General features: G+C 39.3%; 1 protein-coding gene and 36 non-coding genes across 37 annotated transcripts; all 37 read right to left on the reverse strand.

The window, feature by feature from the left end:
• Window positions 1-941: 941 nt before the first annotated feature.
• Window positions 942-1,014, reverse strand: Trnar-ccu. The gene has a single exon. It is a non-coding gene; the product is annotated as a tRNA-Arg (tRNA).
• A 792-nt stretch (window positions 1,015-1,806) lies between these two features.
• On the reverse strand, window positions 1,807-1,879 carry Trnak-cuu. Its single transcript has one exon. It is a non-coding gene; the product is annotated as a tRNA-Lys (tRNA).
• A 7,979-nt stretch (window positions 1,880-9,858) lies between these two features.
• Window positions 9,859-12,727, reverse strand: LOC114521041. Its single transcript, XM_028541429.1, has 2 exons — window positions 12,379-12,727; window positions 9,859-10,332 (listed from the first exon to the last, which is right to left on the reverse strand). The coding sequence occupies exons 1-2, from the start codon at window positions 12,517-12,519 to the stop codon at window positions 9,859-9,861; spliced, it is 615 nt and encodes a 204-aa protein (XP_028397230.1). The 5' UTR covers window positions 12,520-12,727.
• Window positions 12,728-15,392: 2,665 nt separating this feature from the next.
• Trnam-cau lies at window positions 15,393-15,465 on the reverse strand. The gene has a single exon. It is a non-coding gene; the product is annotated as a tRNA-Met (tRNA).
• Window positions 15,466-15,671: 206 nt separating this feature from the next.
• Trnak-cuu lies at window positions 15,672-15,744 on the reverse strand. Its single transcript has one exon. It is a non-coding gene; the product is annotated as a tRNA-Lys (tRNA).
• A 268-nt stretch (window positions 15,745-16,012) lies between these two features.
• On the reverse strand, window positions 16,013-16,085 carry Trnam-cau. Its single transcript has one exon. It is a non-coding gene; the product is annotated as a tRNA-Met (tRNA).
• A 548-nt stretch (window positions 16,086-16,633) lies between these two features.
• Window positions 16,634-16,706, reverse strand: Trnam-cau. Its single transcript has one exon. It is a non-coding gene; the product is annotated as a tRNA-Met (tRNA).
• Window positions 16,707-16,915: 209 nt separating this feature from the next.
• Trnak-cuu lies at window positions 16,916-16,988 on the reverse strand. The gene has a single exon. It is a non-coding gene; the product is annotated as a tRNA-Lys (tRNA).
• Window positions 16,989-17,256: 268 nt separating this feature from the next.
• Window positions 17,257-17,329, reverse strand: Trnam-cau. The gene has a single exon. It is a non-coding gene; the product is annotated as a tRNA-Met (tRNA).
• A 546-nt stretch (window positions 17,330-17,875) lies between these two features.
• Window positions 17,876-17,948, reverse strand: Trnam-cau. Its single transcript has one exon. It is a non-coding gene; the product is annotated as a tRNA-Met (tRNA).
• A 209-nt stretch (window positions 17,949-18,157) lies between these two features.
• Trnak-cuu lies at window positions 18,158-18,230 on the reverse strand. Its single transcript has one exon. It is a non-coding gene; the product is annotated as a tRNA-Lys (tRNA).
• Window positions 18,231-18,497: 267 nt separating this feature from the next.
• Window positions 18,498-18,570, reverse strand: Trnam-cau. Its single transcript has one exon. It is a non-coding gene; the product is annotated as a tRNA-Met (tRNA).
• Window positions 18,571-18,776: 206 nt separating this feature from the next.
• Trnak-uuu lies at window positions 18,777-18,849 on the reverse strand. The gene has a single exon. It is a non-coding gene; the product is annotated as a tRNA-Lys (tRNA).
• A 266-nt stretch (window positions 18,850-19,115) lies between these two features.
• Window positions 19,116-19,188, reverse strand: Trnam-cau. Its single transcript has one exon. It is a non-coding gene; the product is annotated as a tRNA-Met (tRNA).
• Window positions 19,189-19,397: 209 nt separating this feature from the next.
• Window positions 19,398-19,470, reverse strand: Trnak-cuu. Its single transcript has one exon. It is a non-coding gene; the product is annotated as a tRNA-Lys (tRNA).
• Window positions 19,471-19,735: 265 nt separating this feature from the next.
• Window positions 19,736-19,808, reverse strand: Trnam-cau. The gene has a single exon. It is a non-coding gene; the product is annotated as a tRNA-Met (tRNA).
• Window positions 19,809-20,018: 210 nt separating this feature from the next.
• On the reverse strand, window positions 20,019-20,091 carry Trnak-cuu. Its single transcript has one exon. It is a non-coding gene; the product is annotated as a tRNA-Lys (tRNA).
• A 267-nt stretch (window positions 20,092-20,358) lies between these two features.
• On the reverse strand, window positions 20,359-20,431 carry Trnam-cau. Its single transcript has one exon. It is a non-coding gene; the product is annotated as a tRNA-Met (tRNA).
• Window positions 20,432-20,641: 210 nt separating this feature from the next.
• Window positions 20,642-20,714, reverse strand: Trnak-cuu. The gene has a single exon. It is a non-coding gene; the product is annotated as a tRNA-Lys (tRNA).
• A 265-nt stretch (window positions 20,715-20,979) lies between these two features.
• Trnam-cau lies at window positions 20,980-21,052 on the reverse strand. The gene has a single exon. It is a non-coding gene; the product is annotated as a tRNA-Met (tRNA).
• Window positions 21,053-21,258: 206 nt separating this feature from the next.
• Window positions 21,259-21,331, reverse strand: Trnak-cuu. The gene has a single exon. It is a non-coding gene; the product is annotated as a tRNA-Lys (tRNA).
• A 266-nt stretch (window positions 21,332-21,597) lies between these two features.
• Trnam-cau lies at window positions 21,598-21,670 on the reverse strand. Its single transcript has one exon. It is a non-coding gene; the product is annotated as a tRNA-Met (tRNA).
• A 210-nt stretch (window positions 21,671-21,880) lies between these two features.
• Trnak-cuu lies at window positions 21,881-21,953 on the reverse strand. The gene has a single exon. It is a non-coding gene; the product is annotated as a tRNA-Lys (tRNA).
• A 258-nt stretch (window positions 21,954-22,211) lies between these two features.
• Window positions 22,212-22,284, reverse strand: Trnam-cau. Its single transcript has one exon. It is a non-coding gene; the product is annotated as a tRNA-Met (tRNA).
• Window positions 22,285-22,492: 208 nt separating this feature from the next.
• Window positions 22,493-22,565, reverse strand: Trnak-cuu. The gene has a single exon. It is a non-coding gene; the product is annotated as a tRNA-Lys (tRNA).
• Window positions 22,566-22,825: 260 nt separating this feature from the next.
• Window positions 22,826-22,898, reverse strand: Trnam-cau. Its single transcript has one exon. It is a non-coding gene; the product is annotated as a tRNA-Met (tRNA).
• Window positions 22,899-23,110: 212 nt separating this feature from the next.
• Trnak-cuu lies at window positions 23,111-23,183 on the reverse strand. The gene has a single exon. It is a non-coding gene; the product is annotated as a tRNA-Lys (tRNA).
• Window positions 23,184-23,448: 265 nt separating this feature from the next.
• On the reverse strand, window positions 23,449-23,521 carry Trnam-cau. The gene has a single exon. It is a non-coding gene; the product is annotated as a tRNA-Met (tRNA).
• A 206-nt stretch (window positions 23,522-23,727) lies between these two features.
• Window positions 23,728-23,800, reverse strand: Trnak-cuu. Its single transcript has one exon. It is a non-coding gene; the product is annotated as a tRNA-Lys (tRNA).
• A 261-nt stretch (window positions 23,801-24,061) lies between these two features.
• Trnam-cau lies at window positions 24,062-24,134 on the reverse strand. The gene has a single exon. It is a non-coding gene; the product is annotated as a tRNA-Met (tRNA).
• Window positions 24,135-24,342: 208 nt separating this feature from the next.
• Trnak-cuu lies at window positions 24,343-24,415 on the reverse strand. Its single transcript has one exon. It is a non-coding gene; the product is annotated as a tRNA-Lys (tRNA).
• Window positions 24,416-24,670: 255 nt separating this feature from the next.
• On the reverse strand, window positions 24,671-24,743 carry Trnam-cau. Its single transcript has one exon. It is a non-coding gene; the product is annotated as a tRNA-Met (tRNA).
• Window positions 24,744-24,953: 210 nt separating this feature from the next.
• Window positions 24,954-25,026, reverse strand: Trnak-cuu. Its single transcript has one exon. It is a non-coding gene; the product is annotated as a tRNA-Lys (tRNA).
• A 267-nt stretch (window positions 25,027-25,293) lies between these two features.
• Trnam-cau lies at window positions 25,294-25,366 on the reverse strand. Its single transcript has one exon. It is a non-coding gene; the product is annotated as a tRNA-Met (tRNA).
• Window positions 25,367-25,580: 214 nt separating this feature from the next.
• Window positions 25,581-25,653, reverse strand: Trnak-cuu. The gene has a single exon. It is a non-coding gene; the product is annotated as a tRNA-Lys (tRNA).
• A 264-nt stretch (window positions 25,654-25,917) lies between these two features.
• Trnam-cau lies at window positions 25,918-25,990 on the reverse strand. The gene has a single exon. It is a non-coding gene; the product is annotated as a tRNA-Met (tRNA).
• Window positions 25,991-26,198: 208 nt separating this feature from the next.
• Window positions 26,199-26,271, reverse strand: Trnak-cuu. The gene has a single exon. It is a non-coding gene; the product is annotated as a tRNA-Lys (tRNA).
• Between the last annotated feature and the right edge of the window lie 81 nt (window positions 26,272-26,352).

The following is a 26,352-nucleotide window of genomic DNA, read 5'->3' on the forward strand; positions in this document are numbered from 1 at the left end:
CATTGTTTTCTGAACCACTCCTCGTTTTAAAACTTTAGAAAATATGACTTAATTCTATTAGTTCAGAAAATATTGAAGAAAAAAGATATTGAATCTTGTAGAGAAACCATTAAAAAAATTCATTAAAAAATTGCGTTAACCCAGGGTTAAACAAACCGGCTTTTGAATAACTGGTCCCTGGTGTTCATAATGTGAAAACCACAAATTTCTGAAGTAATGGATAATTATAATGAATCGAAATTTACATAGCGGGTCAAAATCGTCAGGCTGGCTACGCCACTGTTGATATCGTTGTATAAATTAAGTATTTGTTAAAGTTAGGTCGTTAATTACTGGTTGTTATTGACCGGAACGTGAGCATATATCTCCAAATCTTCATAGAGTAAATAAACAAAAATAAAAACAAGATTCTGCTACAAATTTTCATACATACACTGCTTGCCAGAATTACATGCAAACAGATTTTTTGTGTTGTAACTCAGAAAATAGCAACACAGATACATGTGCAGATCTAAAATTTTGGCTCCATCTTTGTCACCTTGAGCCCAAAAACATTTCTCACTTGTTAAAAAAATCATAATATTTAAGAAATTTTAAGTTTTTAAAGAGAGTTTGAAATCTAATTAGAAAAATATGTAATGCAATTAAGCGCTTAAATTATGAGCTATACAAAAAGTTCTGCCCCATAAGAGGAGAGAACCTTTGGATTTTGAGATTAATGCGCTACCTACTGCGCTAACAAGGGATTGCGCGGTAACAATTCGAAAAATTGCTTCTTCTCCAAGTTTTCCCTAATAATAATTCTTCGCCATCCAAAAATTTCTTCGCCCTGTTTAATTTAATATAATTCATCTATTGCCTCCGGAACCCATCGTCAAATATTTTCGCATATTTTATTGTACACTGGCGCGAAATGATTGTAGCAAAAACAATACATAAACCGCCCAGCGAGTGGCTCGAACCCACGACCCTGAGATTAGGAGTCTCATGCTCTACCGACTGAGCTAGCCGGGCAACCCATGCATGTAATCAGGCAATTGATTGTTTTATGATATATCGAATGTTTCAAATCCTAAAATCGCGTGTACCTTTCATAAATTTAATACACCTTGAAAATATTATAATTATTTATTCCTGATGAAAATGTCAAAAAAGCATTTCTCACCGGTTAAAAAATGATCCCCTTAAGAAATTTTTACTTCTTTCTCCAAAAGAGTTTGAAATTATAATATGTCAATCAAGCTTTTAAATAATATAATGAGATATGTAAAAACGTTGTGTCCTGTCTGAGGATCGAACTCAGGGGCCAGTTGTATGAAAGCTGGATAGCGCTGTCCACCGGATAGTGTTTTTTTCAATCCCCTCAAAATCGCCCGTTGTTTGGTATAACTTCGATTAAATCTTTGTATTCCTAAATTAAGGATCCTCTTTAACGATTGTTGGTTCCAAAGATGAAATTTTATTGCTCTTCAAGCATTTTTAGAACGGTTGAAAAAATCACTATCCGGTGGATAGTGCTATCCAGCTTTCATACAACCGACCCCAGAACATTTACATTATCAAACTGACGCGCTACCTACTGCGCTAACAAAGCACTGCGCGGTAACTTCTCGAACACAAAGTTTGATCGTTTCTTCGCCAAGTTTTCCAATAAAATACTTCTTCGCAGTACTAGTCCATAAAATAAAATTACTTACCCTTATTTAATATTATTCAACATGTTGCCCCGGATTCCATCCTAAAAGATTTCCGAAAATTTTGTTGTATACTAGCTAGAAATGATTGAAGCAAAAACGATTCATAAACCGCCCAACGTGGGGCTCGATCCCACGACCATGAGATTAAGAGTCTCATGCTCTACCGACTGAGCTAGCCGGGCAACCCATGTAATCAGGTATTTATTGATATAATATTTCGAAAGTTTCAGATCTTAGAATCGCGTGTACCTTCGATGAATTGAATTCATCCTGAAAATTATATTTCTCACCGGTTAAAATATGATATCATTTGAGAGAATTTTTAGTTTTCAAAGAGAGCTTGAAATCATGCATAATTTGAACAATATGTCAATAAATAGGCTTATAAATTATTATAGATATGTAAAAACGTCGTGCCTTGTCTGAGGATTGCCTCCCTTTATAAATTATATCTAGCTAAGTCTTATGTACAAACAATTTTTATATAGAAGCTCTTAAAAAACAAATTTCATCATGAGAGAAATGTGTCACATTTTGCCTTTCAATAGGTGTGCTTGGTTATTGCACTAAAAACACCACCTTAATTCGCCTGTTTATATGATCCCGCCTAGCCGGGACGGGACAGTTTCCGAGATCCCGCTTGTAATACAAACACTAATTAGTGTTTACATGACCAATTTTCCATCCCGCCTAGGCGGGATCCCGGCACTTCTTGCCGGGATCCCGCTTAGACGGGACGAGAAATTGCGATATAAACACTCCATCCCGCTTGGCCGGGATGATTCGCGATTAACATACATTAGGAGCATGTGTATATATTGGCATATTCGTTTTCTACAATAAAACATGCCGTCGAAGGAACCTGCACTACAAAATGAACTCCATATAAACACGCCATCCCGCCTAGGCGAGTTTCCCGGCTAAGCGGGATGAAAACATCCCGTCCCGGCTAAACGGGATCATATAAACAGGCCCTAAAAGTAAGATTTACAATGCAAAAGTCAAAGATTGATATTTTGAATTTTAATTACCATGGAAAGGAGCATTGATTGCAACATAACGTCGTGTGCGCGACATATCGCGCGTGATCACGCGATCAACAAAGGAGCGCTAAAGGCATTGTGGGAAAGAAGCGCGTCCTTTTCAAATTTTCTTCGCTGTCGTGTACGTCTACGCGTCTTCACTGATCGCCGATATTTTATCGATTTTTTTCAATTTATACGTTTTAATATGGATCAAGAAACGACAAGTTTGCTCGAACAAATCGCTAGTGTGGTCAAAGAATGCGAGCAGATATTGGAAGGTATTAATTTTCTTAAGTATTGATACAATTTTAATAGTATTTAACCGAACGTACTCTAATAAATTCGTTACGACTTACGAACTAAACTCAAAATTCTGCTGCTAGTAAAATAATTATCGTTTTACGAATAGTAAATATCGCAAGCTTAAGACTGATTTATAATTAGCTCAATCGTATTTTAGTATGATGTTTATTCAGTGGCGTAGCCAGCCTGACGATTTTGTCCCGCTATGTAAATATCGAGTTATTATAATTATTCATGTCCTTAGAAATCTATTGTTTTTACAGTCAGTGAACACTAAAATATTAGCATAGCGGGACAAATCGACAGGCTGGCTACGCTACTGTGTTTATTGTTTAGTAATGATGTGTATGATGCCATTACATCACTTACATGTAAACGTTTATTACCCGATATTTGTGCTGTGTGACCTGGGATCTGGTATCTCGATTCCTCTCTAAAAAATTAATTATTTTTTATTACCTTGATTTTTAATGCATTATAAAGAAATATTTTTTCTCTTGTTGCATTGTATTAGAGAAACTATATGATTATGGCCTACATTTCAATAAACATATATGTTGCCAGATTTTTGCTAGTTAGATTGTTGCTAGATATGTTGCAAATTTTGAAATTATAAACATTAAAATTCTATTTGTCACAAATCACAATAATATCAATAGCATAACCATCTCCCAAACATCCAGAAGGCTTGTCGTAACATGATACATCTTCTAAAGAAGATTTCTGAGACATTTCCTGATTAGTTAGTCCATGAATTAGCTGCATGTAAAGCTATACAGGTATTAAGCAATATAACATGTAAACACTCACAAATGGCTTTCAGGCATAATTTACAATGTGAACTTAAATTGTTAATATTAGCATTCATTTTGTTTGTACTCTATATATGTATAGGTCGACAGTGAAGATCCAAAGCATTTTGGGGAAAATGAGTTGGAAATCTTCCAATCATCCTGATTGACCAGGAAGGTATTTACATTATTATTGAAAAACATATTTTGATGTGGGCGGCAGTTGAAAAGATAGCTAATGCAGTTGTTGCCTTCCTGGCTTCATTCTATTTGTTGGACTTTGACTATCCAAAACATCATGAAATAGAATTGCCAGTCCTGCAAGTTATAATTTTTAAAGACACTCAAGTGCCACAGGATATCAGTTTAGCTTGTATCAACCTGTTAAAGTCATATAAAGAAGTATGTTGAACTTTTGTTAAGTAAATTATCCATGTATATTATTACTCATATAAAAATAGAATTTTCAGCTATTTTTAAAAGTCAAAATTGTCTCATCTGCGCTAACAAGGCAAAGCACGTAACTTTTAGAACACAAAGTTGGATCGTTTCTTCGCCATATTTTCCAATAAAATACTTCTTCACAGTCCATAAAGTCAAATTACTTACCCTTATTTAAGTATAATTCAACCTGTTGCCTCCGGGATCCACCCTGAAAGACTTCCGAAAATTTTATTGTACACTAGCTAGACATGATTGAAGCAAAAACGACACATAAAACGCCCAACGTGGAACTCGAACCCACGACTATAAGAGTGTCTGATGCTCTACCGAGTGAGCTAGCCGGGCAACCCATGTAATCATGCCATTCTTTATTTTATGATATTTCCAAAGTTTCAAATTTTAGAATCGCGTGTACCTTTGATGAATTGTATTCATCCTGATAATATTATAATTATTCCATAATGAAAATGTTGCCCCCAACGAGGGGCTCGAACACACGACCCTGAGATTAAGAATTTCATGTTAGTAGGTAACCCCCCCCCCCATATAGCAACCAAATCACGCACCGCGTGATTCCCACGCGGGACGTCGAAAACTGTCGGATTTTTCCGAAGATGTGCGTGGTCTCCACGCAGGGTGAGAGTGTGACGTTATTAAACCGTAATTAAGTACACAGTAAGGATTTGCGAGGAAAATATTTTATTTGTCAGGTTATATACACATTTAGTATGTCAACATTTTAATAGTATGTTTCTTTCCATAGCATTAGGACTTTTTATTTTAAAAGTTCGTTTGTTGTGCGATGCTTCCCCACCGTTAGTTTATACTTTAATTAAAATTTTTATTTCATCGTACCATGTGTCAATATGTCCATAGCTAAATTATTTGCATTGGTTTATAAGGGAACAGGTTTTTTATTTTTGTTTGTGATTACATTTGTTTCTCTGCAGCCATAACCCGTACGCTTCCACTTCAACTTTAGTATTCTATTCCCTAACACTCTATTCATTCTCAGTTGGATTCAGGTATGGGTAAAATGTAGGTCAGCGTAGTCTAAGCCAAAAAAAATGGCTTAGACGGGTTCTGAGGACGATCCCGGCGAATTGGGTGGGTGTCGGGAGGGTCGCTCTGAACCTTACACTGCCAGTGTAACTGAGTAAGAAGGGAGTGTTCTAACCATGCTGCCTTATTTATAACAATCCTCCCATTCTATTAGGCACGTGACAGCTTCTCCTAACGCATTTCCGGCCTATTATACCTTTATCAGTCTTTGCATATCATTAAGAGTATTGTGAATAGTATTCTATTCCCTAACACTCTATTCATTCTCAGTTGGATTCAGGTATGGGTAAAATGTAGGTCAGCGACCTTTCACCTGTTATGGTAACCCATCCCAATGTCTGCCATCCTCCCAACAATCCTATTCCACACCCCATCCCTTATTCCAAACCTAATCCCAGACCTTAACTGGTAGCGCTTGGTCACACATTACGTGTCCGGGGCAAGGCGTTTTTGTGGATTAGTGGGTGGAAAAGCACACACAAAACGTCGTAATTCATTGATATCATTCCACGATTGAACTGGCTCCTCCGAACTGCGAGAGGCAAGTCTAGCTGAAGCGGCTTGAGGGTTAAGCACCTTGGCTAACTGCATGTAATACACCGCAGTATGTCTTCTTGACCATCCGACGTGTTCCATGATTTCGGCCAGGTCGGCCCCTGAAAGCGCAAGCGTGATGGCACATCCTGCACGAAAACCATGGAGGGTCTCCCCTTGATCTGCATGCATCTCCTTCGATAACCCTTAAGGCGCGCTTCGGCGGCCGAGGAACTCAGTGGTGAGTCCTGAATTCCCTTATTAGGTGCCAATGGGCGAAATAAGTAACCCCGCGTCAAGTCAATACCCAGCTGGCGAGCAAGGTCCATGTAACGCTCAATGGCTTGTATTGGGCAGATAACGCGTTGTGGATTACGCCTAATACCAAAAACATTAGCATCGCCGTCGCGTAGGGTTTTGCCCCACACGTGATTAAATAGTAATCCATCGTCATTCGGAAATCGCAAGATCTCCGAAACCTTAATTTGTCCCAAATCCCCTGGCCTATCACCACTAAAAAACGCCATTTTGAAATACGCCTGATCCCTAGCTAGGAGAAAACGCTCAACCGAATCGGTAGAGGTCTGCAATTTGCGATCCAAATGAGTACAGAGTTGTGTTAATTTGTCCACAAAAAATGGCGTAGCTTGCTTAGGGGTGATCCTGGCCTGCAATTGCTCTGCGGTGACTAAGCGGAGATAATCCTTCACAGACTTGTCTGCGGCGGGGTTGCCTAAACCCAACCGTCTGTCCCATTCCCCGTCGCGTCCTACCGAGTGGAAGATGGCACGCAATTTACCAATATAGGAATCTACTGTGTTATACGAGAGGCGGAACGGGCATGAACAACTAAATTTGCCTTTGAGTCCCAAATGCGGGCAACCATTTCGGTGAATTTGCGTTTTACCATTACGATCTTTAAATATAAGGAAACGGCAAATATCACGTGGGGTCACAGTGGTTACTGTGATGTGTCCCGGTAGGGACGACAGGAAAGACTCCAACTCTTTGCGTAGACTATCTTTTTGTTTAGAGTAGCTAGTTGCACGGTCGAAGCTCAATAACTGGTTAAGGCGATCGTCAATTTGAGCAAGATCAATTGGCACCGAAGAACCTGATCGTATCTGGACAATTTTCCTACGATAACCGCATCGTTGGCAGAATCTGAAGTCATGGTCGTTCGCATGGCTGCACGTTGGACAGCTAACTGACGGCAGGAATAACTTTGCAACAGCTGGGAGATCCTAGCCGCAAAACAAATGGGACAACAATATATTAACGAATATTTATTTGAAGATACCATCAGTACACAACGTATAAATATATTTTATCTACAGTACTCATGTAGTAAAGTCCAAAGCAAATGCCCAAAGGTCTCCTGGAAGTCCCGGGTGGGGCGCCATCCATCCTTAGTAGGGACATTGAGTGCGAGCATGTCTCCCTTGGGCGCCAACATACATGCTTTCCGCGATGTACGCTGTAATGAGGGCCACCAATACTTACGAGGATACACATCTAAAATTACCACAGTACACGCCTGAAGGTATTGTTCAAGGAAACGAAGGAGTGGGCCAACCAAAACCAATGGTGGGAAGGCATAAGGACGCTGGAGGTACGTTGCGTATGAAAAGAGATCTTGTGCAAATAAGTTCACTCCTAACGATGATGGGGAAGGGTGTGGAGTGAAGTGAGGAAGAGGGTTCCCGTCAAGATCTTTCATCGTATTCGAGTCGAGTGCCATCAAATCACAGGTGTGGCCGATACTACCCCCAAATTCCTTCTGGACCATTTCCCAGATCGCCGGGGTAAGCGTCGAGTCAAGTGAAGAGGACCGTCGAGAGGGACTATCGGCAGGGTTGTCCGCTGTAGGGACGTAGGCTAAACTAAGTGAGACATTCAAGTCTATGGTAGTGAAAAACAGCCGTTTTAGTACATCATTCAAAACAGGGCTCCTGCCCCCACGATTCTGCCAAGCGAGAATGACTGCCTGATTATCTACCTGTATATCGACGCGAGCGTTTCGAACGTGGTCATGAAAAGCGTGCAAAGCCCGATCTATGGCAATCGCTTCCTTCGTTGAAATATCCCACGATTGCTCCTGTGGTGTCCAATAATCAGACGCTTCAACGTAGGATGGGGCAGTCATAAGAGCCCCCCATCCTGATTGCGACGCATCCGTTGCCATTTGGACGCGCACATGTCGCTCATCTCTCCATTTAAGGGACGGTTCCAGACTTCTAGGGAAAGCCAATGTTCAAGTTCAGTCCGCAAGGGACCTTGCAGGGGAAGAGGTCGCAAAGATCCCTGGCCTTTTGAAATTGCTGTGTTCATTTCCCGCGTAAATAATTGTGCCGCAGGGACGGCCAAGGAGTAAGAGGCACACTTACCAGAAAGACGCTGTAATGTCTTCACGGAAACCACCTTATTTTGTAGTGTGCTCCTTATAAGCGCAAGAAACCTATGTAACTTTTCTGGGATCATGAGAAACGTTTCCTGAGACGAGTTCACACAAAAGCCGAGATACGGGACCTCTTTCCGCGGTTCCAAAATTGACTTAGCGAGGCCCAAAAAATAGCCGAGACGGATGAGGTAATAGGCTATAAGGAAGACAGCGGACTTTGCGGCTGCGAAGCATTGGTCATCCAAGTTCGCTAACATTGCATATGCGCCTTGAGTTGGGGTGATATTCAATTGTCCATTATGTCTATCGTCAATATATAGGAGACAGGGGATTCCCAGGGAACGAAAGAAATTGGAGACCATAAGACCGGTAGTTTGGTAGATGTATGGCGACAACTTCCAGCCAAAAGGTATGTGTTATATGTGAAGTACCAACCTCCCCATTGTATGCCGAAGTAGGTGCGACTCTCTTCGGTGAGTAATAAATGATCATACCCAGACTTGTCGTCTAAAACAGTCTGGTAAGAATCCTTGAAAACGTATCTTGGTAAATCAGCCAATTTATCGAGGGTGAAAGGTCTGTCCTGTATCCAAAGATTAAGAAATCTCGCATCATGGCATAACCTGGGCTTTGTCGGCTCAACCGTCAAAGGTAATACAAGATATGGGGGATCGACTTCTCCCACGCGCCCCAGCAGCGATATTGCTCCATTCCGTAGGCGTTGCAAAAGTGTTTGTTGAATAAAAGTCACAAAGGACTTACAACAGGTGCTATTTTTAAACTGTCTCTGGGGTGGACGCTCCGAATCATAATGTTGACCCTTAAACTGTCCCTTAAAGGGCCGAAAATAACCGGTAACAGAAACTTTATTACGTATCCAGGATAAAACTTCCTGTTGTTCTTGTGCTGGGAAACGGTTGGCTAAGTCCTCCCATGCGTTTATGTTGCGGTGCAACTCACCCGCTTGGAAATTATTTGGATCTGGGAACACTAAGGATTGGGCATCGCCAATCTCCTTGTTTGATTCGACAGAACGAATGTGTTGGAGGAGATGGTCATTCGCTGCCCTCCCTCCTGCGGCAGACACAGGCTCCCCCCGGATGTTGACCCACTGCGTATGATTCACAGATGAGACCGTTCGAACCTGGCAATCGAACGATTCGGATCTTTCCCAATGCCAATAAGGTGTATTCTACAAAAAAAACAGAGGGTCTCACCAAGGGGATACCCATGACCGCCAGCAGAGAGAAAGCAGCTTTGACCCAGTTTGACTGGGAGGGTTGATTTAGATGCCCCGTTTTCAAAGTGCCAACTTCCACAGACGGCAGAGTCGGTCCCTTCCGTTTCGATATAAGAAGAAAACCCACAATAAAGAAGCACAACTATATATACCAACATCTATAATGGATTGACATCATAAATATTAGAAGAATTTATTCACACACAACATACAATAAATATCCTGAACAGTTCATTCAAACATAGGAAACAACAGCAAGTATACACCAAACGGTGCCTTACTAAACATAGGCGCGTCTATTTTGGCTGTCTTTCCGGCGTGTTCTGAGTGGATATAGACTGAGTTAACTCAGATTTTCTCATCATACATTTCGACCAGACATGTCCATATTTATTGCAATGAAAACAGCGGATGTTCCTGGTTGTGCTTTCCCTAGGAGACACCCTATAAGGGCAGCGTTGCCCCGAGCATAGGACGTCCGTGATGTGGCCGGTATTTTGAGCATAGATTTCTCGACCTTGGTGAGTGCATCAAAAACCTTCTGCTGGTCCTTATCACCAAGAAGTCGTAAAACAAGGGATTGGAAGTGTTGATGCGGGAAGTCAATCTTGGATCTAGCCATCTGGAAGGCCAGTCTGAAATATTCGGCCCGCTCATGTTTACTATCCCTCGCAGAGTTTTGTAGCGTGTCAAGAATTTCCAAAGCGTCATACTTGTTAAACTCAGAAGCAGGGCGCATGGCATAGTCCAGAGCTTTCTTGGATAATACGGGAACCGACAAGGCAGATAGGTCATTGATCGACTGTTGCAACTTGGCCAAATCCTGTCGTAATCTCTATAAGTGACAAATAATGACCCCTTAACATTGGGTTTATACCCTAAATGGGCAACCTTTAACGATTATGGGTGACCATTTCCATTACACTTAATATTTAACTACCTCTCTTTTTTTTTTTTTTTTTTTTTTTTTTTTTTTTCACATGGCAGTTATCCAAGTAATTATGGGTAACATTATGAATAATAATAGTTGCCCCCACACCGGGGTTGCATGCGACTAATCAGGTGCCCATTGTATGAAGAATGCGCATCATAAATTATGGCGAATTCTCACCTGTCTTCTGCGGTAAATTCTCATTCATAATATTTGTGGTGAATTCTCACCCATATTCTGTGGTGAATTCTCACCCATATTTTGTGGTGAATTCTCACCCATATTTTGTGGTGAATTCTCACCCATATTTTGTGGTGAATTCTCACCCATATTTTGTGGTGAATTCTCACCCATATTTTGTGGTGAATTCTCACCCATACTCCGTGGTGAATTCTCACCCCCATTTTATGGTGAATGCTCACCCATATTCTGAGGTGAATTCTCAACCATACTTTGCGGAGAATTGTCACCCATAATTCAAGGTGAATTATCACCCATCCTTCATATTAAATGTTGACAACCCATTGAAAGCTAGGCTATTTTATAACCGATTTCCATATCAAAGAAGGATGGGACTACATAGCCTGCAACGCAGACTATATATTGGGGTATATATAGTCTGCTAATCAGCGGCACAAAGCTTGTATGGTCACGTGGGTTTCCCGAGAAATTGTGGGACTCATTTTGATTGGTTAGCTTATAATTATGCAAAATAATCAAAATTTCAGAATATTTATTATTTTCACAAACAACTTGGCGTCCTTCATCGAACCATCTTTACTTGAAGGAGAGCACTTTTCGGAAGCTATTCGGATTGTATGTTGTTTTTTTCAAGTGGAAAGTCGAACGAGGTGTCTCGACAGATGTTACCGGTGGGCTTACGTAAACTGGCGCAAGCGTTCGAGGTTCCCTTTGCTCTGTGTTTGCCTCTTTGTCGAAATCGTCTGGTAGAGAACGCTTCGACGGGTGCTTCATCTTCCCTGTTACACCATTTGCTCGGGCTTTAGCTAGGTAGTCATCCTTTAGCTTTTGATTAAGATTCGCCAGCTTTTGACGATGCGTGATTCTTTAAGAAACCAGACTGAGACATGGCCGACAAATATGTCTGGAAACAGGTTGGACAACGAAATCCAAATCTTCTACTTCGGCCGCAATGTCGAGAGAACGCTTTCCTATTACGAGATTTATATCTGACTTCTTTTCCAGCACAGAGAAACACAGCACGCATATCAGCGCGACCATGTTGTCACAAATAATTATGCAATTTGCGCGCAAATCATATACATAACACTGATACATAATCATAATTATAATACCGGAAATAATTCGAACATTCATGTGACCATACAAGCTTTGTGCCGCTGATTAGCAGACTATATATACCCCAATATATAGTCTGCGTTGCAGGCTAGGGACTACATGACTATTTAGATCATTAATGAAAACAAGACAATAACATGCAAGTGGAACTACTGTTCACTCCCCCTGGAAGAACAAAGGGCGCGATTGTCCTTTCCCAGCGATTAAAGACAATAGTATACCTCCTAACCACACGGGCATGAATACGTGTGAGACAAACAGCTATGTATTCAGCAGTAGAATCCAAAACGCCGTGAATGTGTGTTAAGTAAAGAATAAATTGGAGATAATACGTACAATAAATGTAATGCGTACATGTAATGCGTAACGACAGAGACCGAAGTGGCTTAATTGTCACGGACAGGGCCCGTTCGGCACTTTGGTAAACTATGATGGGATATAAAAAACAACAACAAAAGACGATAAAATAAATAAACAATGCGGGAAGGTCGACTATGCATTTTTATACAAAATCTAAGTGACGAGAACAAAATTAACACGAGTAAAAGAACTAGTTGAGTTAAACAACCCAGAGTAATCTACGGCACTAACAATCGTGGCGTTAGAGCAACAAAAGACAAAACTCCCTACCTCCAATTCATGTTGTTGATCGTCATTTCGAACGGGTGCCGCCGCAGGATTATCCCCGGCTTGTTGAGGTTCCTGTTGTACAGCTTGCTCTTGTTGTTGATTCACGGGCGCCACGTATTGTATCTCCGGCTCGTTATCCATTCTCCCAACGTAGAAAAAGAAATTCGCGGGATCGTACGAAGAAATCACAAAGCTGAACCTTACACTGCCAGTGTAACTGAGTAAGAAGGGAGTGTTCTAACCATGCTGCCTTATTTATAACAATCCTCCCATTCTATTAGGCACGTGACAGCTTCTCCTAACGCATTTCCGGCCTATTATACCTTTATCAGTCTTTGCATATCATTAAGAGTATTGTGAATAGGACAATGTTGATATGCGTCGGTTGCCAAATGCTTTCCGCAGGTCTCCAGCCATACTAGATTTTTTATCAGTATTTGCGCTTTCGGGCATCCAAAACACTCCAAATTGATGGAGGGAATGTTCAGGTTTGCGAGGAGATCCTTCTCGTATCAAACATATTGTTTACAAAAGGTAATTTGTGAGCGCTACGGTGTGCGCTACTCCCACGCGTAGTTATGAGTCAGTTGATGACTTTGTCCAAACGCGTTTATGCATACATTACTGGTAATAGGTTTTAATGACAGGACGAACCTGAACATGTTCGCCTCCAAACAAAGAGTAGCTTGCACATAAATATCGCACATCGAACAGAAATTGCCCGAGAAAACACAGCAATGGAGTGCTTACATGGAGTGCCTGCGACCGCAATCTCTACCAAGAGAGGAAAGTTTTGGGTTTGTAACAAGAACAACCCTAAATGTTGTGAATTATTTTGCCCTGAACAAGTTCATTCGCTCTTTGATATACGGCTATGATGATGCGGAGGGCGAATGGTGCGATTCATCCGCTGTGTGACACACACCAAAGGCCGACCAAGATGAAAGTTGTGAAGGATCTAAGTAAACGTAACTTTGGGAGACCGTTCTTTGTTTGCTGCGATCGTAAAAATCCGTGTAACTTTTGGCAATGGGGTGACAGATTAGAGCTCCCGAAACCGAAGTGTCAGCACGGGGTAAACTGCTGTGTGAGGGTTAAACGCCGGAAATAGTTGTATTAAAACAGATATAGATTTGCGTTTTTAACATGTATTCATCTAACGATTAACTACAGCAATAAATTGTAATACATCAAAATCTCATTTCGTATCCCTTTTTGTTCGTTAGCCATGGATTCTTCAACAAACGCTCTATTAGTAAACCTTTTAAATCGCTTTCTTTATTTTACTATTCATCTTCAAACTTGTATTCGTTCAAAAGTCTTTTGATAAGAAACTTTCTCTTATCAATAGCAGCTTCTATTGCTTCTCCTGGATCAAAATCATCGTTTTCAACAAATGCATCTTTTGTGTTCATTATTTTCTTATGTATCGGGTCTTTCTTTAGTTGTCTCATCCACAAAAGGCACTCCATATAAATATTTTTTAATTCTTTCTGAAGGTTAGGCATGATGTTCGAGAAAGCTTTCCCTTTGGCAGAGTCCTCATCAAAACCACTGTTTACAAGGCTTTCTTGCATTTCTTCGAAAGCTCTATTACTTCTTTGCATTGCTTCTTCTATAAGCGGCATCCATGGGTCCATTTTTTCTTCAGATTTTGAGTCAGTCGTCGTCGCCGAACTTTCAGACTGCTGACTGGAAGTGGTCGAGACATCCTCTTGGAAATCTCCACCTTCGCTGTCATAGTCTGTTTGAGACATGTTTCTTTCTTGCTCTCGTAGTGCATGGACAATACTCCCGTTCGTGTCTGCGCTGATCGTAACTGCGGCTGAAGTATCTTCCGCAAAATTGGCAGCTCATCCCCTTAGCACTAACAGTGTGGAAATGCCTTGTTATCGAGCAGCAATGCAGTTTTATGAACAGGTGAGCAACTGCTCATGAGCAGTTATGAGCATGTGCTCATAGGCCCGTTTGGGCCCTATATGGCCTTATATGGCACTATTAGGCCCGATGGCCCGATTGCTGACTGGGCGTCCCAACCCGCGAATATGGACAAATATTCCATTAAACATCTACGCGGTACTTTAATTTCGTAGTCCAGTGCATGCACACAAACTAAAATGTTAACCATCCCTTATGTACTTTCTTCGTTTCCCCCGAGGTAGAGGTTCTTCGTTTACGACTAGGCTGCACATGCTTTAATTTTGCAGTGCTTAAGTAAACATTAAAGTTTCTCTCCATCTCTTCTTGGCGCTCTAATAAATTTTCCAGACACTCCTCCATATTGAATTCCTTTGGTTCTTTACTCTGTCGAGGTACACATATTCCTATCTTACTCCACTTTAACCATTTCTTGCGTTCCTCTGTGTCCATACCGTGTACTTGGTCGAGATGATTTGCTAACCTTGCTAAATTTGTACTACCACAGCCAAACACAGGGCAGTTCCTACGCGTGCGACCCATATTTAGATGATTGCTCAACAAATTCCTAATAATAATTGGCTCATTTTTTCGTAGGTCAGGTATTTTATTAGGCCCGTTTGGGCCCTATATGGCCTTATATGGCACTATTAGGCCCGATGACCCGATTGCTGTGATTGGTTTAATAACGTCACACTCTCACCCTGCGTGGAGACCACGCACATCTTCGGAAAAATCCGACAGTTTTCGACGTTTCGCGTGGGAATCACGCGGTGCGTGATTTTGTTGCTATATGGGGGGGGGGGGTTACCTACTCATGTTCTACCGACTGTGCTAGCCGGGCATCCCATGTAAACAGGTCATTCATTATTTTATGATATTTCGAAAGTTTCAAATCTTAGAATCGCGTGTATAATAGCTTTGAAGAATTGAATTCATCCTGAAAATATTATAATTATTGCATAATGAAGATGTCAAAAAACATTTCTCACCGTTAAAAAAATATCATTTAAGGAATTTTATAGTTTTCAAAGAGAGCTTAAAATCATAATTTGAACAATATGTCAAAAATTAGGCTTAGATATGTAAAACCGTTGTGCCTTGTCTGTGGATCGAACTCAGGACCTTTAGATTATGAGACTAACGCGCTACCTACTGCGCTAACAAGGCACTGCGCGGTAACTTCTCGAACACAAAGTTGGATGGTCTGTTCGCCCAGTTTTCCGAAATAATACTCTTTCGAGGTCCATAAAGTCAAATTACTTACCTTATTTAATATAATTCAACCTGTTGCCTCCGGGGTCCATCCTCAAAGAATTCCGAAAATTTTATTGTACACTAGCTAGACATGATTGAAGCAAAGACAATACATAAACCGCCCAACGTGGGGCTCGAACCCACGACCCTGAGGTTAAGAGTCTCATGCTCTACCGACTGAGCTAGCCGGGCAACCCATGTAGTCAGGCCATTCATTAGCTATTTTATGATATTTCGAACGTTTTAAATCTTAGAATCGCGTGTTTCTTTGATGAATTGAATTCATCCTGAAAATATTATAATTATTCCATAATGAAAATCTCAAAAAAACATTTCTCACCGGTTAAAAAATGATATCATTTAAGGAAATTTTTGGTTTTCAAAAAGAGCTTGAAATCATAATTTGTACAATATGTCAATAATTAGGCTTATAGATTATTATAGATATGTAAAAAGGTTGTGCCTTGTCTGAGAATCGAACTCAGGACCTTTAGATTATGAGACTAACGCGCTACCTACTGCGCTAACAAGGCACTGCGCGGTAACTTCTCGAACACAAAGTTGGATTGTCTGTTCGCCCAGTTTTCCGAAATAATACTCTTTCGAGGTCCATAAAGTCAAATTACTTACCTTATTTAATATAATTCAACCTGTTGCCTCCGGGGTCCATCCTCAAAGAATTCCGAAAATTTTATTGTACACTAGCGAGTTATCATTGAAGCAAAGACGACACATAAACCGGCCAACGTGAGGCTCGCACCCACGACCCTGAGAAGGAGAGTCTCATGCTCTAACGACTGAGCTAAGGCAACCCATGTAGTCAGGCCATTCATTAGCTATTTTATGATATTTTGAACGTTTCAAATCTTAGAATTGCGTGTACCTGTGATGAATTGAATTCATCCTGAAAATAGTATAATTATTCCATAATGAAAATGTCAAAAAACATTTCTAACCCGTTAAAAAATGATATCATTTACGGAAATTTTTGGTTTTCAAAAAGACCTTGAAATCATAATTAATTTTGAACTATATGTCAATAATTAGGCTTATAAATTATTATAGATACGTAAAAACTTGGGGCCTTGTCTGAGGATCGAACTCAGGACCTTTAGATTATGAGACTAACGCGCTACCTACTGCGCTAACAAGGCACTGCGCGGTAATTTCTCGGAAAAAAGTTGGATGGTCTGTTCGCCCAGTTTTTCGAAATAATACTCTTTCCAGGTCCATAAAGTCAAATTACTTACCTTATTTAATATAATTCAACCTGTTGCCTCCGGGGTCCATCTTCAAATAATTCCGAAAATTTTATTGTACACTAGCTAGACATCATTGAAGAAAAGACAGACAATACATAAACCGCCCAACGTGGGGCTCGAACCCACGACCCTGAAATTAAGAGTCTCATGCTCTACCGACTGAGCTAGCCGGGCAACCCATGTAGTCAGGCCATTCATTACCTATTTTATGATATTTCGAACGTTTTAAATCTTAGAATCGCGTGTTTCTTTGATGAATTGAATTCATCCTGAAAATATTATAATTATTCCATAATGAAAATGTAAAAAAAACATTTCTCACCGGTTAAAAAATGATATCATTTAAGGAAATTTTTGGTTTTCAAAAAGAGCTTGAAATCATAATTTGTACAATATGTCAATAATTAGGCTTATAAATTATTATAGATATGTAAAAAGGTTGTGCCTTGTCTGAGAATCGAACTCAGGACCTTTAGATTATGAGACTAACGCGCTACCTACTGCGCTAACAAGGCACTGCGCGGTAACTTCTCGAACACAAAGTTGGATTGTCTGTTCGCCCAGTTTTCCGAAATAATACTCTTTCGAGGTCCATAAAGTCAAATTACTTACCTTATTTAATATAATTCAACCTGTTGCCTCCGGGGTCCATCCTCAAAGAATTCCGAAAATTTTATTGTACACTAGCGAGTTATCATTGAAGCAAAGACGACACATAAACCGGCCAACGTGAGGCTCGCACCCACGACCCTGAGAAGGAGAGTCTCATGCTCTAACGACTGAGCTAAGGCAACCCATGTAGTCAGGCCATTCATTAGCTATTTTATGATATTTTGAACGTTTCAAATCTTAGAATTGCGTGTACCTGTGATGAATTGAATTCATCCTGAAATAGTATAATTATTCCATAATGAAAATGTCAAAAAACATTTCTAACCCGTTAAAAAATGATATCATTTAAGGAAATTTTTGGTTTTCAAAAAGACCTTGAAATCATAATTAATTTTGAACTATATGTCAATAATTAGGCTTATAAATTATTATAGATACATAAAACTTGGGGCCTTGTCTGAGGATCGAACTCAGGACCTTTAGATTATGAGACTAACGCGCTACCTACTGCGCTAACAAGGCACTGCGCGGTAATTTCTCGGAAAAAAGTTGGATGGTCTGTTCGCCCAGTTTTTCGAAATAATACTCTTTCCAGGTCCATAAAGTCAAATTACTTACCTTATTTAATATAATTCAACCTGTTGCCTCCGGGGTCCATCTTCAAATAATTCCGAAAATTTTATTGTACACTAGCTAGACATCATTGAAGAAAAGACAGACAATACATAAACCGCCCAACGTTGGGCTCGAACCCACGACCCTGAGATTAAGAGTCTCATGCTCTACCGACTGAGCTAGCCGGGCAACCCATGTAGTCAGGCCATTCATTAGCTATTTTATGATATTTTGAACGTTTCAAATCTTAGAATTGCGTGTACCTGTGATGAATTGAATTCATCCTGAAAATATTATAATTATTCCATAATGAAAATGTCATAAAACATTTCTAACCCGTTAAAAAATGATATCATTTAAGGAAATTTTTGGTTTTCAAAAAGAGCTTGAAATCATAATTTGAACAATATGTCAATAATTAGGCTTATAAATTATTATAGATATGTAAAAACGTTGTGCCTTGTGCGAGGATCGAACTCAGGACCTTTAGATTATGAGACTAACGCGCTACCTACTGCGCTAACAAGGCACTGCGCGGTAACTTCTCGAACACAAAGTTGGGTGGTCTGTTCGCCCAGTTTTCCGAAATAATACTCTTTCGAGGTCCATAAAGTCAAATTACTTACCTTATTTAATATAATTCAACCTGTTGCCTCCGGGGTCCATCCTCAAAGAATTCCGAAAATTTTATTGTACACTAGCTAGAAATGATTGAAGCAAAGACGACACATAAACCGCCCAACGTTGGGCTCGAACCAACGACCCTGAGATTAAAAGTCTCATGCTCTACCGACTGAGCTAGCCGGGCAACCCATGTAATCAGGCCATTCATTAGCTATTTTATAATATTTCGAACGTTTCAAATCTTAGAATTGCGTGTACCTGTGATGAATTGAATTCATCCTGAAAATATTATAATTATTCCATAATGAAAATGTCAAAAAACATTTCTCACCGGTTAAAAAATGATATCAATTAAGAAATTTTTAGTTTTCAAACAGAGCTTGAAATCATAATTTGAACAATATGTCAATAATTAGGCTTATAAATTATTATAGATATGTAAAAACGTTGTGCCTTGTCTGAGGATCGAACTCAGGACCTTTAGATTATGAGACTAACGCGCTACCTACTGCGCTAACAAGGCACTGCGCGGTAACTTCTCGAACACAAAGTTGGATGGTCTGTTCGCCGAGTTTTCCGAAATAATACTCTTTCGAGGTCCATAAAGTCAAATTACTTACCTTATTTAATATAATTCAACCTGTTGCTTCCGGGGTCCATCCTCAAAGAATTCCGAAAATTTTATGTACACTAGCTAGACATGATTGAAGCAAAGACAGACAATACATAAACCGCCCAACGTGGGGCTCGAACCCACGACCCTGAGATTAAGAGTCTCATGCTCTACCGACTGAGCTAGCAGGGCAACCCATGTAATCAGGCCATTCATTAGCTATTTTATGATATTTCGAACGTTTCAAATCTTAGAATTGCGTGTACCTGTGATGAATTGAATTCATCCTGAAAATATTATAATTATTCCATAATGAAAATGTCAAAAATCATTTCTCACCGGTTAAAAAATGATATCAATTAAGAAATTTTTAGTTTTCAAAGAGAGCTTGAAATCATAATTTGAACAATATGTCAATAATTAGGCTTATAAATTATTATAGATATGTAAAACGTTGTGCCTTGTCTGAGGATCGAACTCAGGACCTTTAGATTATGAGACTAACGCGCTACCTACTGCGCTAACAAGGCACTGCGCGGTAACTTCTCGAACACAAAGTTGGATTGTCTGTTCGCCCAGTTTTCCGAAATAATACTCTTTCGAGGTCCATAAAGTCAAATTACTTACCTTATTTAATATAATTCAACCTGTTGCCTCCGGGGTCCATCCTCAAAGAATTCCGAAAATTTTATTGTACACTAGCTAGACATGATTGAAGCAAAGACAGACAATACATAAACCTCCCAACGTGGGGCTCGAACCCACGACCCTGAGATTAAGAGTCTCATGCTCTACCGACTGAGCTAGCCGGGCAACCCATGTAATCAGGCCATTCATTAGCTATTTTATGATATTTCGAACGTTTTAAATCTTAGAATCGCGTGTTTCTTTGATGAATTGAATTCGTCCTGAAAATATTATATTTATTCCATAATGAAAATGTCAAAAAACATTTCTCACCCGTTAAAAAATAAAATCATTTAAGGAAATTTTTGGTTTTTAAAAAGAGCTTGAAATCATAATTTGAACAATATATCAATAATTAGGCTTATAAATTATTATAGATATGTAAAAACGTTGTGCCTTGTCTGAGGATCGAACTCAGGACCTTTAGATTATGAGACTAACGCGCTACCTACTGCGCTAACAAGGCACTGCGCGGTGTATTTTCTCGAACACAAAGTTGGATTGTCTGTTCGCCCAGTTTTCCGAAATAATACTCTTTCGAGGTCCATAAAGTCAAATTACTTACCTTATTTAATATAATTCAACCTGTTGCCTCCGGGGTCCATCCTCAAAGAATTCCGAAAATTTTATGTACACTAGCTAGACATCATTGAAAAAAGACAGACAATACATAAACCGCCCAACGTGGGGCTCGAACCCACGACCCTGAGATTAAGAGTCTCATGCTCTACCGACTGAGCTAGCCGGGCAACCCATGTAATCAGGCCATTCATTAGCTATTTTATGATATTTCGAACGTTTTAAATCTTAGAATCGCGTTTCTTTGATGAATTGAATTCGTCCTGAAAATATTATAATTATTCCATAATGAAAATGTCAAAAAACATTTCTCACCGGTTAAAAAATAAAATCATTTAAGGAAATTTTTGGTTTTCAAAAAGAGCTTGAAATCATAATTTGAACAATATGTCAATAATTAGGCTTATAAATTATTATAGATATGTAAAAACGTTGTGCCTTGTCTGAGGATCGAACTCAGGACCTTTAGATTATGAGACTAACGCGCTACCTACTGCGCTAACAAGGCACTGCGCGGTAACTTCTCGAACACAAAGTTGGATGGTCTGTTCGCCCAGTTTTCCGAAATAATACTCTTTCGAGGTCCATAAAGTCAAATTACTTACCTTATTTAATATAATTCAACCTGTTGCCTCCGGGGTCCATCCTCAAAGAATTCCGAAAATTTTATTGTACACTAGCTAGACATGATTGAAGCAAAGACGACACATAAACCGCCCAACGTGGGGCTCGAACCCACGACCCTGAGATTAAGAGTCTCATGCTCTACCGACTGAGCTAGCCGGGCAACCCATGTAATCAGGCCATTCATTAGCTATTTTATAATATTTCGAACGTTTCAAATCTTAGAATTGCGTGTACCTGTGATGAATTGAATTCATCCTGAAAATATTATAATTATTCCATAATGAAAATGTCAAAAAACATTTCTCACCGGTTAAAAAATGATATCAAGTAAGAAATTTTTAGTTTTCAAAGAGAGCTTGAAATCATAATTTGAACAATATGTCAATAATTAGGCTTATAAATTATTATAGATATGTAAAAACGTTGTGCCTTGTCTGAGGATCGAACTCAGGACCTTTAGATTATGAGACTAACGCGCTACCTACTGCGCTAACAAGGCACTGTGCGGTAACTTCTCGAACACAAAGTTGGATGGTCTGTTCGCCCAGTTTTCCGAAATAATACTCTTTCGAGGTCCATAAAGTCAAATTACTTACCTTATTTAGTATAATTCAACCTGTTGCCTCCGGGGTCCATCCTCAAAGAATTCCGAAAATTTTATTGTACACTAGCTGGACATGATTGAAGCAAAGACAAACAATACATAAACCGCTCAACGTGGGGCTCGAACCCACGACCCTGAGATTAAGAGTCTCATGCTCTACCGACTGAGCTAGCCGGGCAACCCATGTAAAGGCCATTCATTAGCTATTTTATGATATTTCGAACGTTTCAAATCTTAGAATTGCGTGTACTGTGATGATTGAATTCATCCTGAAAATATTATAATTATTCCATAATGAAAATGTCAAAAACATTTCTCACCGGTTAAAAAATGATATCATTAAGAAATTTTTGTTTTCAAAAGAGCTTGAAATCATAATTTGAACAATATGTCAATAATTAGGCTTATAAATTATTATAGATATGTAAAAACGTTGTGCCTTGTCTGAGGATCGAACTCAGGACCTTTAGATTATGAGACTAACGCGCTACCTACTGCGCTAACAAGGCACTGCGCGGTAACTTCTCGAACACAAAGTTGGATTGTCTGTTCGCCCAGTTTTCCGAAATAATACTCTTTCGAGGTCCATAAAGTCAAATTACTTACCTTATTTAATATAATTCAACCTGTTGCCTCCGGGGTCCATCCTCAAAGAATTCCGAAAATTTTATTGTACACTAGCTAGACATGATTGAAGCAAAGACACAATACATAAACCGCCCAACGTGGGGCTCGAACCCACGACCCTGAGATTAAGAGTCTCATGCTCTACCGACTGAGCTAGCCGGGCAACCCATGTAATCAGGCCATTCATTAGCTATTTTATGATATTTCGAACGTTTCAAATCTTAGAATCGCGTGTTTCTTGATGAATTGAATTCGTCCTGAAAATATTATATTTATTCCATAATGAAAATGTCAAAAAACATTTCTCACCGTTAAAAAATAATCATTTAAGGAAATTTTGGTTTTTAAAAAGAGCTTGAAATCATAATTTGAACAATATCAATAATTAGGCTTATAAATTATTATAGATATGTAAAAACGTTGTGCCTTGTCTGAGGATCGAACTCAGGACCTTTAGATTATGAGACTAACGCGCTACCTACTGCGCTAACAAGGCACTGCGCGGTGTATTTTCTCGAACACAAAGTTGGATTGTCTGTTCGCCCAGTTTTCCGAAATAATACTCTTTCGAGGTCCATAAAGTCAAATTACTTACCTTATTTAATATAATTCAACCTGTTGCCTCCGGGGTCCATCCTCAAAGAATTCCGAAAATTTTATTGTACACTAGCTAGACATCATTGAAGCAAAGACAGACAATACATAAACCGCCCAACGTGGGGCTCGAACCCACGACCCTGAGATTAAGAGTCTCATGCTCTACCGACTGAGCTAGCCGGGCAACCCATGTAATCAGGCCATTCATTAGCTATTTTATGATATTTCGAACGTTTTAAATCTTAGAATCGCGTTTCTTTGATGAATTGAATTCGTCCTGAAAATATTATATTTATTCCATAATGAAAATGTCAAAAAACATTTCTCACCGGTTAAAAAATAAAATCATTTAAGGAAATTTTTGGTTTTCAAAAAGAGCTTGAAATCATAATTTGAACAATATGTCAATAATTAGGCTTATAAATTATTATAGATATGTAAAAACGTTGTGCCTTGTCTGAGGATCGAACTCAGGACCTTTAGATTATGAGACTAACGCGCTACCTACTGCGCTAACAAGGCACTGCGCGGTAACTTCTCGAACACAAAGTTGGATTGTCTGTTCGCCCAGTTTTCCGAAATAATACTCTTTCGAGGTCCATAAAGTCAAATTACTTACCTTATTTAATATAATTCAACCTGTTGCCTCCAGGGTCCATCCTCAAAGAATTCCGAAAATTTTATTGTACACTAGCTAGACATGATTGAAGCAAAGACGACACATAAACCGCCCAACGTGGGGCTCGAACCCACGACCCTGAGATTAAGAGTCTCATGCTCTACCGACTGAGCTAGCCGGGCAACCCATGTAATCAGGCCATTCATTAGCTATTTTATAATTCGAACGTTTCAAATCTTAGAATTGCGTGTACCTGTGATGAATTGAATTCATCCTGAAAATATTAATTATTCCATAATGAAAATGTCAAAAAACATTTCTCACCGGTTAAAAAATGATATCAATTAAGAAATTTTTAGTTTTCAAAGAGAGCTTGAAATCATAATTTGAACAATATGTCAATAATTAGGCTTATAAATTATTATAGATATGTAAAAACGTTGTGCCTTGTCTGAGGATCGAACTCAGGACCTTTAGATTATGAGACTAACGCGCTACCTACTGCGCTAACAAGGCACTGCGCGGTAACTTCTCGAACACAAAGTTGGATGGTCTGTTCGCCCAGTTTTCCGAAATAACTCTTTCGAGGTCCATAAAGTCAAATTACTTACCTTATTTAATATAATTCAACCTGTTGCCTCCGGGGTCCATCCTCAAAGAATTCCGAAAATTTTATTGTACACTAGCTAGACATGATTGAAGCAAAGACAGACAATACATAAACCGCCCAACGTGGGGCTCGAACCCACGACCCTGAGATTAAGAGTCTCATGCTCTACCGACTGAGCTAGCCGGGCAACCCATGTAGTCAGGCCATTCATTAGCTATTTTATGATATTTCGAACGTTTCAAATCTTAGAATTGCGTGTACCTGTGATGAATTGAATTCATCCTGAAAATATTATATTCCATAATGAAAATGTCAAAAAACATTTCTCACCGGTTAAAAAATGATATCATTAAGAAATTTTTTTTCAAAGAGCTTGAAATCATAATTTGAAAAATATGTCAATAATTAGGCTTATAAATTATTATAGATATGTAAAACGTTGTGCCTTGTCTGAGGATCGAACTCAGGACCTTTAGATTATGAGACTAACGCGCTACCTACTGCGCTAACAAGGCACTGCGCAGTAACTTCTCGAACACAAAGTTGGATGTCTGTTCGCCCAGTTTTCCGAAATAATACTCTTTCGAGGTCCATAAAGTCAAATTACTTACCTTATTTAATATAATTCAACCTGTTGCCTCCGGGGTCCATCCTCAAAGAATTCCGAAAATTTTATTGTACACTAGCTAGACATGATTGAAGCAAAGACAGACAATACATAAACCGCCCCAACGTGGGGCTCGAACCCACGACCCTGAGATTAAGAGTCTCATGCTCTACCGACTGAGCTAGCCGGGCAACCCATGTAATCAGGCCATTCATTAGCTATTTTATGATATTTCGAACGTTTTAAATCTTAGAATCGCGTGTTTCTTTGATGAATTGAATTCGTCCTGAAAATATTATATTTATTCCATAATGAAAATGTCAAAAAACATTTCTCACCGGTTAAAAAATAAAATCATTTAAGGAAATTTTTGGTTTTTAAAAAGAGCTTGAAATCATAATTTGAACAATATATCAATAATTAGGCTTATAAATTATTATAGATATGTAAAAACGTTGTGCCTTGTCTGAGGATCGAACTCAGGACCTTTAGATTATGAGACTAACGCGCTACCTACTGCGCTAACAAGGCACTGCGCGGTGTATTTTCTCGAACACAAAGTTGGATTGTCTGTTCGCCCAGTTTTCCGAAATAATACTCTTTCGAGGTCCATAAAGTCAAATTACTTACCTTATTTAATATAATTCAACCTGTTGCCTCCGGGGTCCATCCTCAAAGAATTCCGAAAATTTTATTGTACACTAGCTATAGACATCATTGAAACAAAGACAGACAATACATAAACCGCCCAACGTGGGGCTCGAACCCACGACCCTGAGATTAAGAGTCTCATGCTCTACCGACTGAGCTAGCCGGGCAACCCATGTAATCAGGCCATTCATTAGCTATTTTATGATATTTCGAACGTTTTAAATCTTAGAATCGCGTTTCTTTGATGAATTGAATTCGTCCTGAAAATATTATATTTATTCCATAATGAAAATGTCAAAAAACATTTCTCACCGGTTAAAAAATAAAATCATTTAAGGAAATTTTTGGTTTTCAAAAAGAGCTTGAAATCATAATTTGAACAATATGTCAATAATTAGGCTTATAAATTATTATAGATATGTAAAACGTTGTGCCTTGTCTGAGGATCGAACTCAGGACCTTTAGATTATGAGACTAACGCGCTACCTACTGCGCTAACAAGGCACTGCGCGGTAACTTCTCGAACACAAAGTTGGATGTCTGTTCGCCCAGTTTTCCGAAAAATACTCTTTCGAGGTCCATAAAGTCAAATTACTTACCTTATTTAATATAATTCAACCTGTTGCCTCCAGGGTCCATCCTCAAAGAATTCCGAAAATTTTATTGTACACTAGCTAGACATGATTAAAGCACAGACAGACAATACATAAACCGCCCAACGTGGGGCTCGAACCCACGACCCTGAGATTAAGAGTCTCATGCTCTACCGACTGAGCTAGCCGGGCAACCCATGTAATCAGGCCATTCATTAGCTATTTTATGATATTTCGAACGTTTTAAATCTTAGAATTGCGTGTACCTTGATG

This window comes from Dendronephthya gigantea, unplaced genomic scaffold (genome assembly GCF_004324835.1).
Source record: "Dendronephthya gigantea isolate DGI-Jeju-01 unplaced genomic scaffold, DenGig_1.0 000019F, whole genome shotgun sequence".
NCBI lineage: Eukaryota > Metazoa > Cnidaria > Anthozoa > Malacalcyonacea > Nephtheidae > Dendronephthya > Dendronephthya gigantea.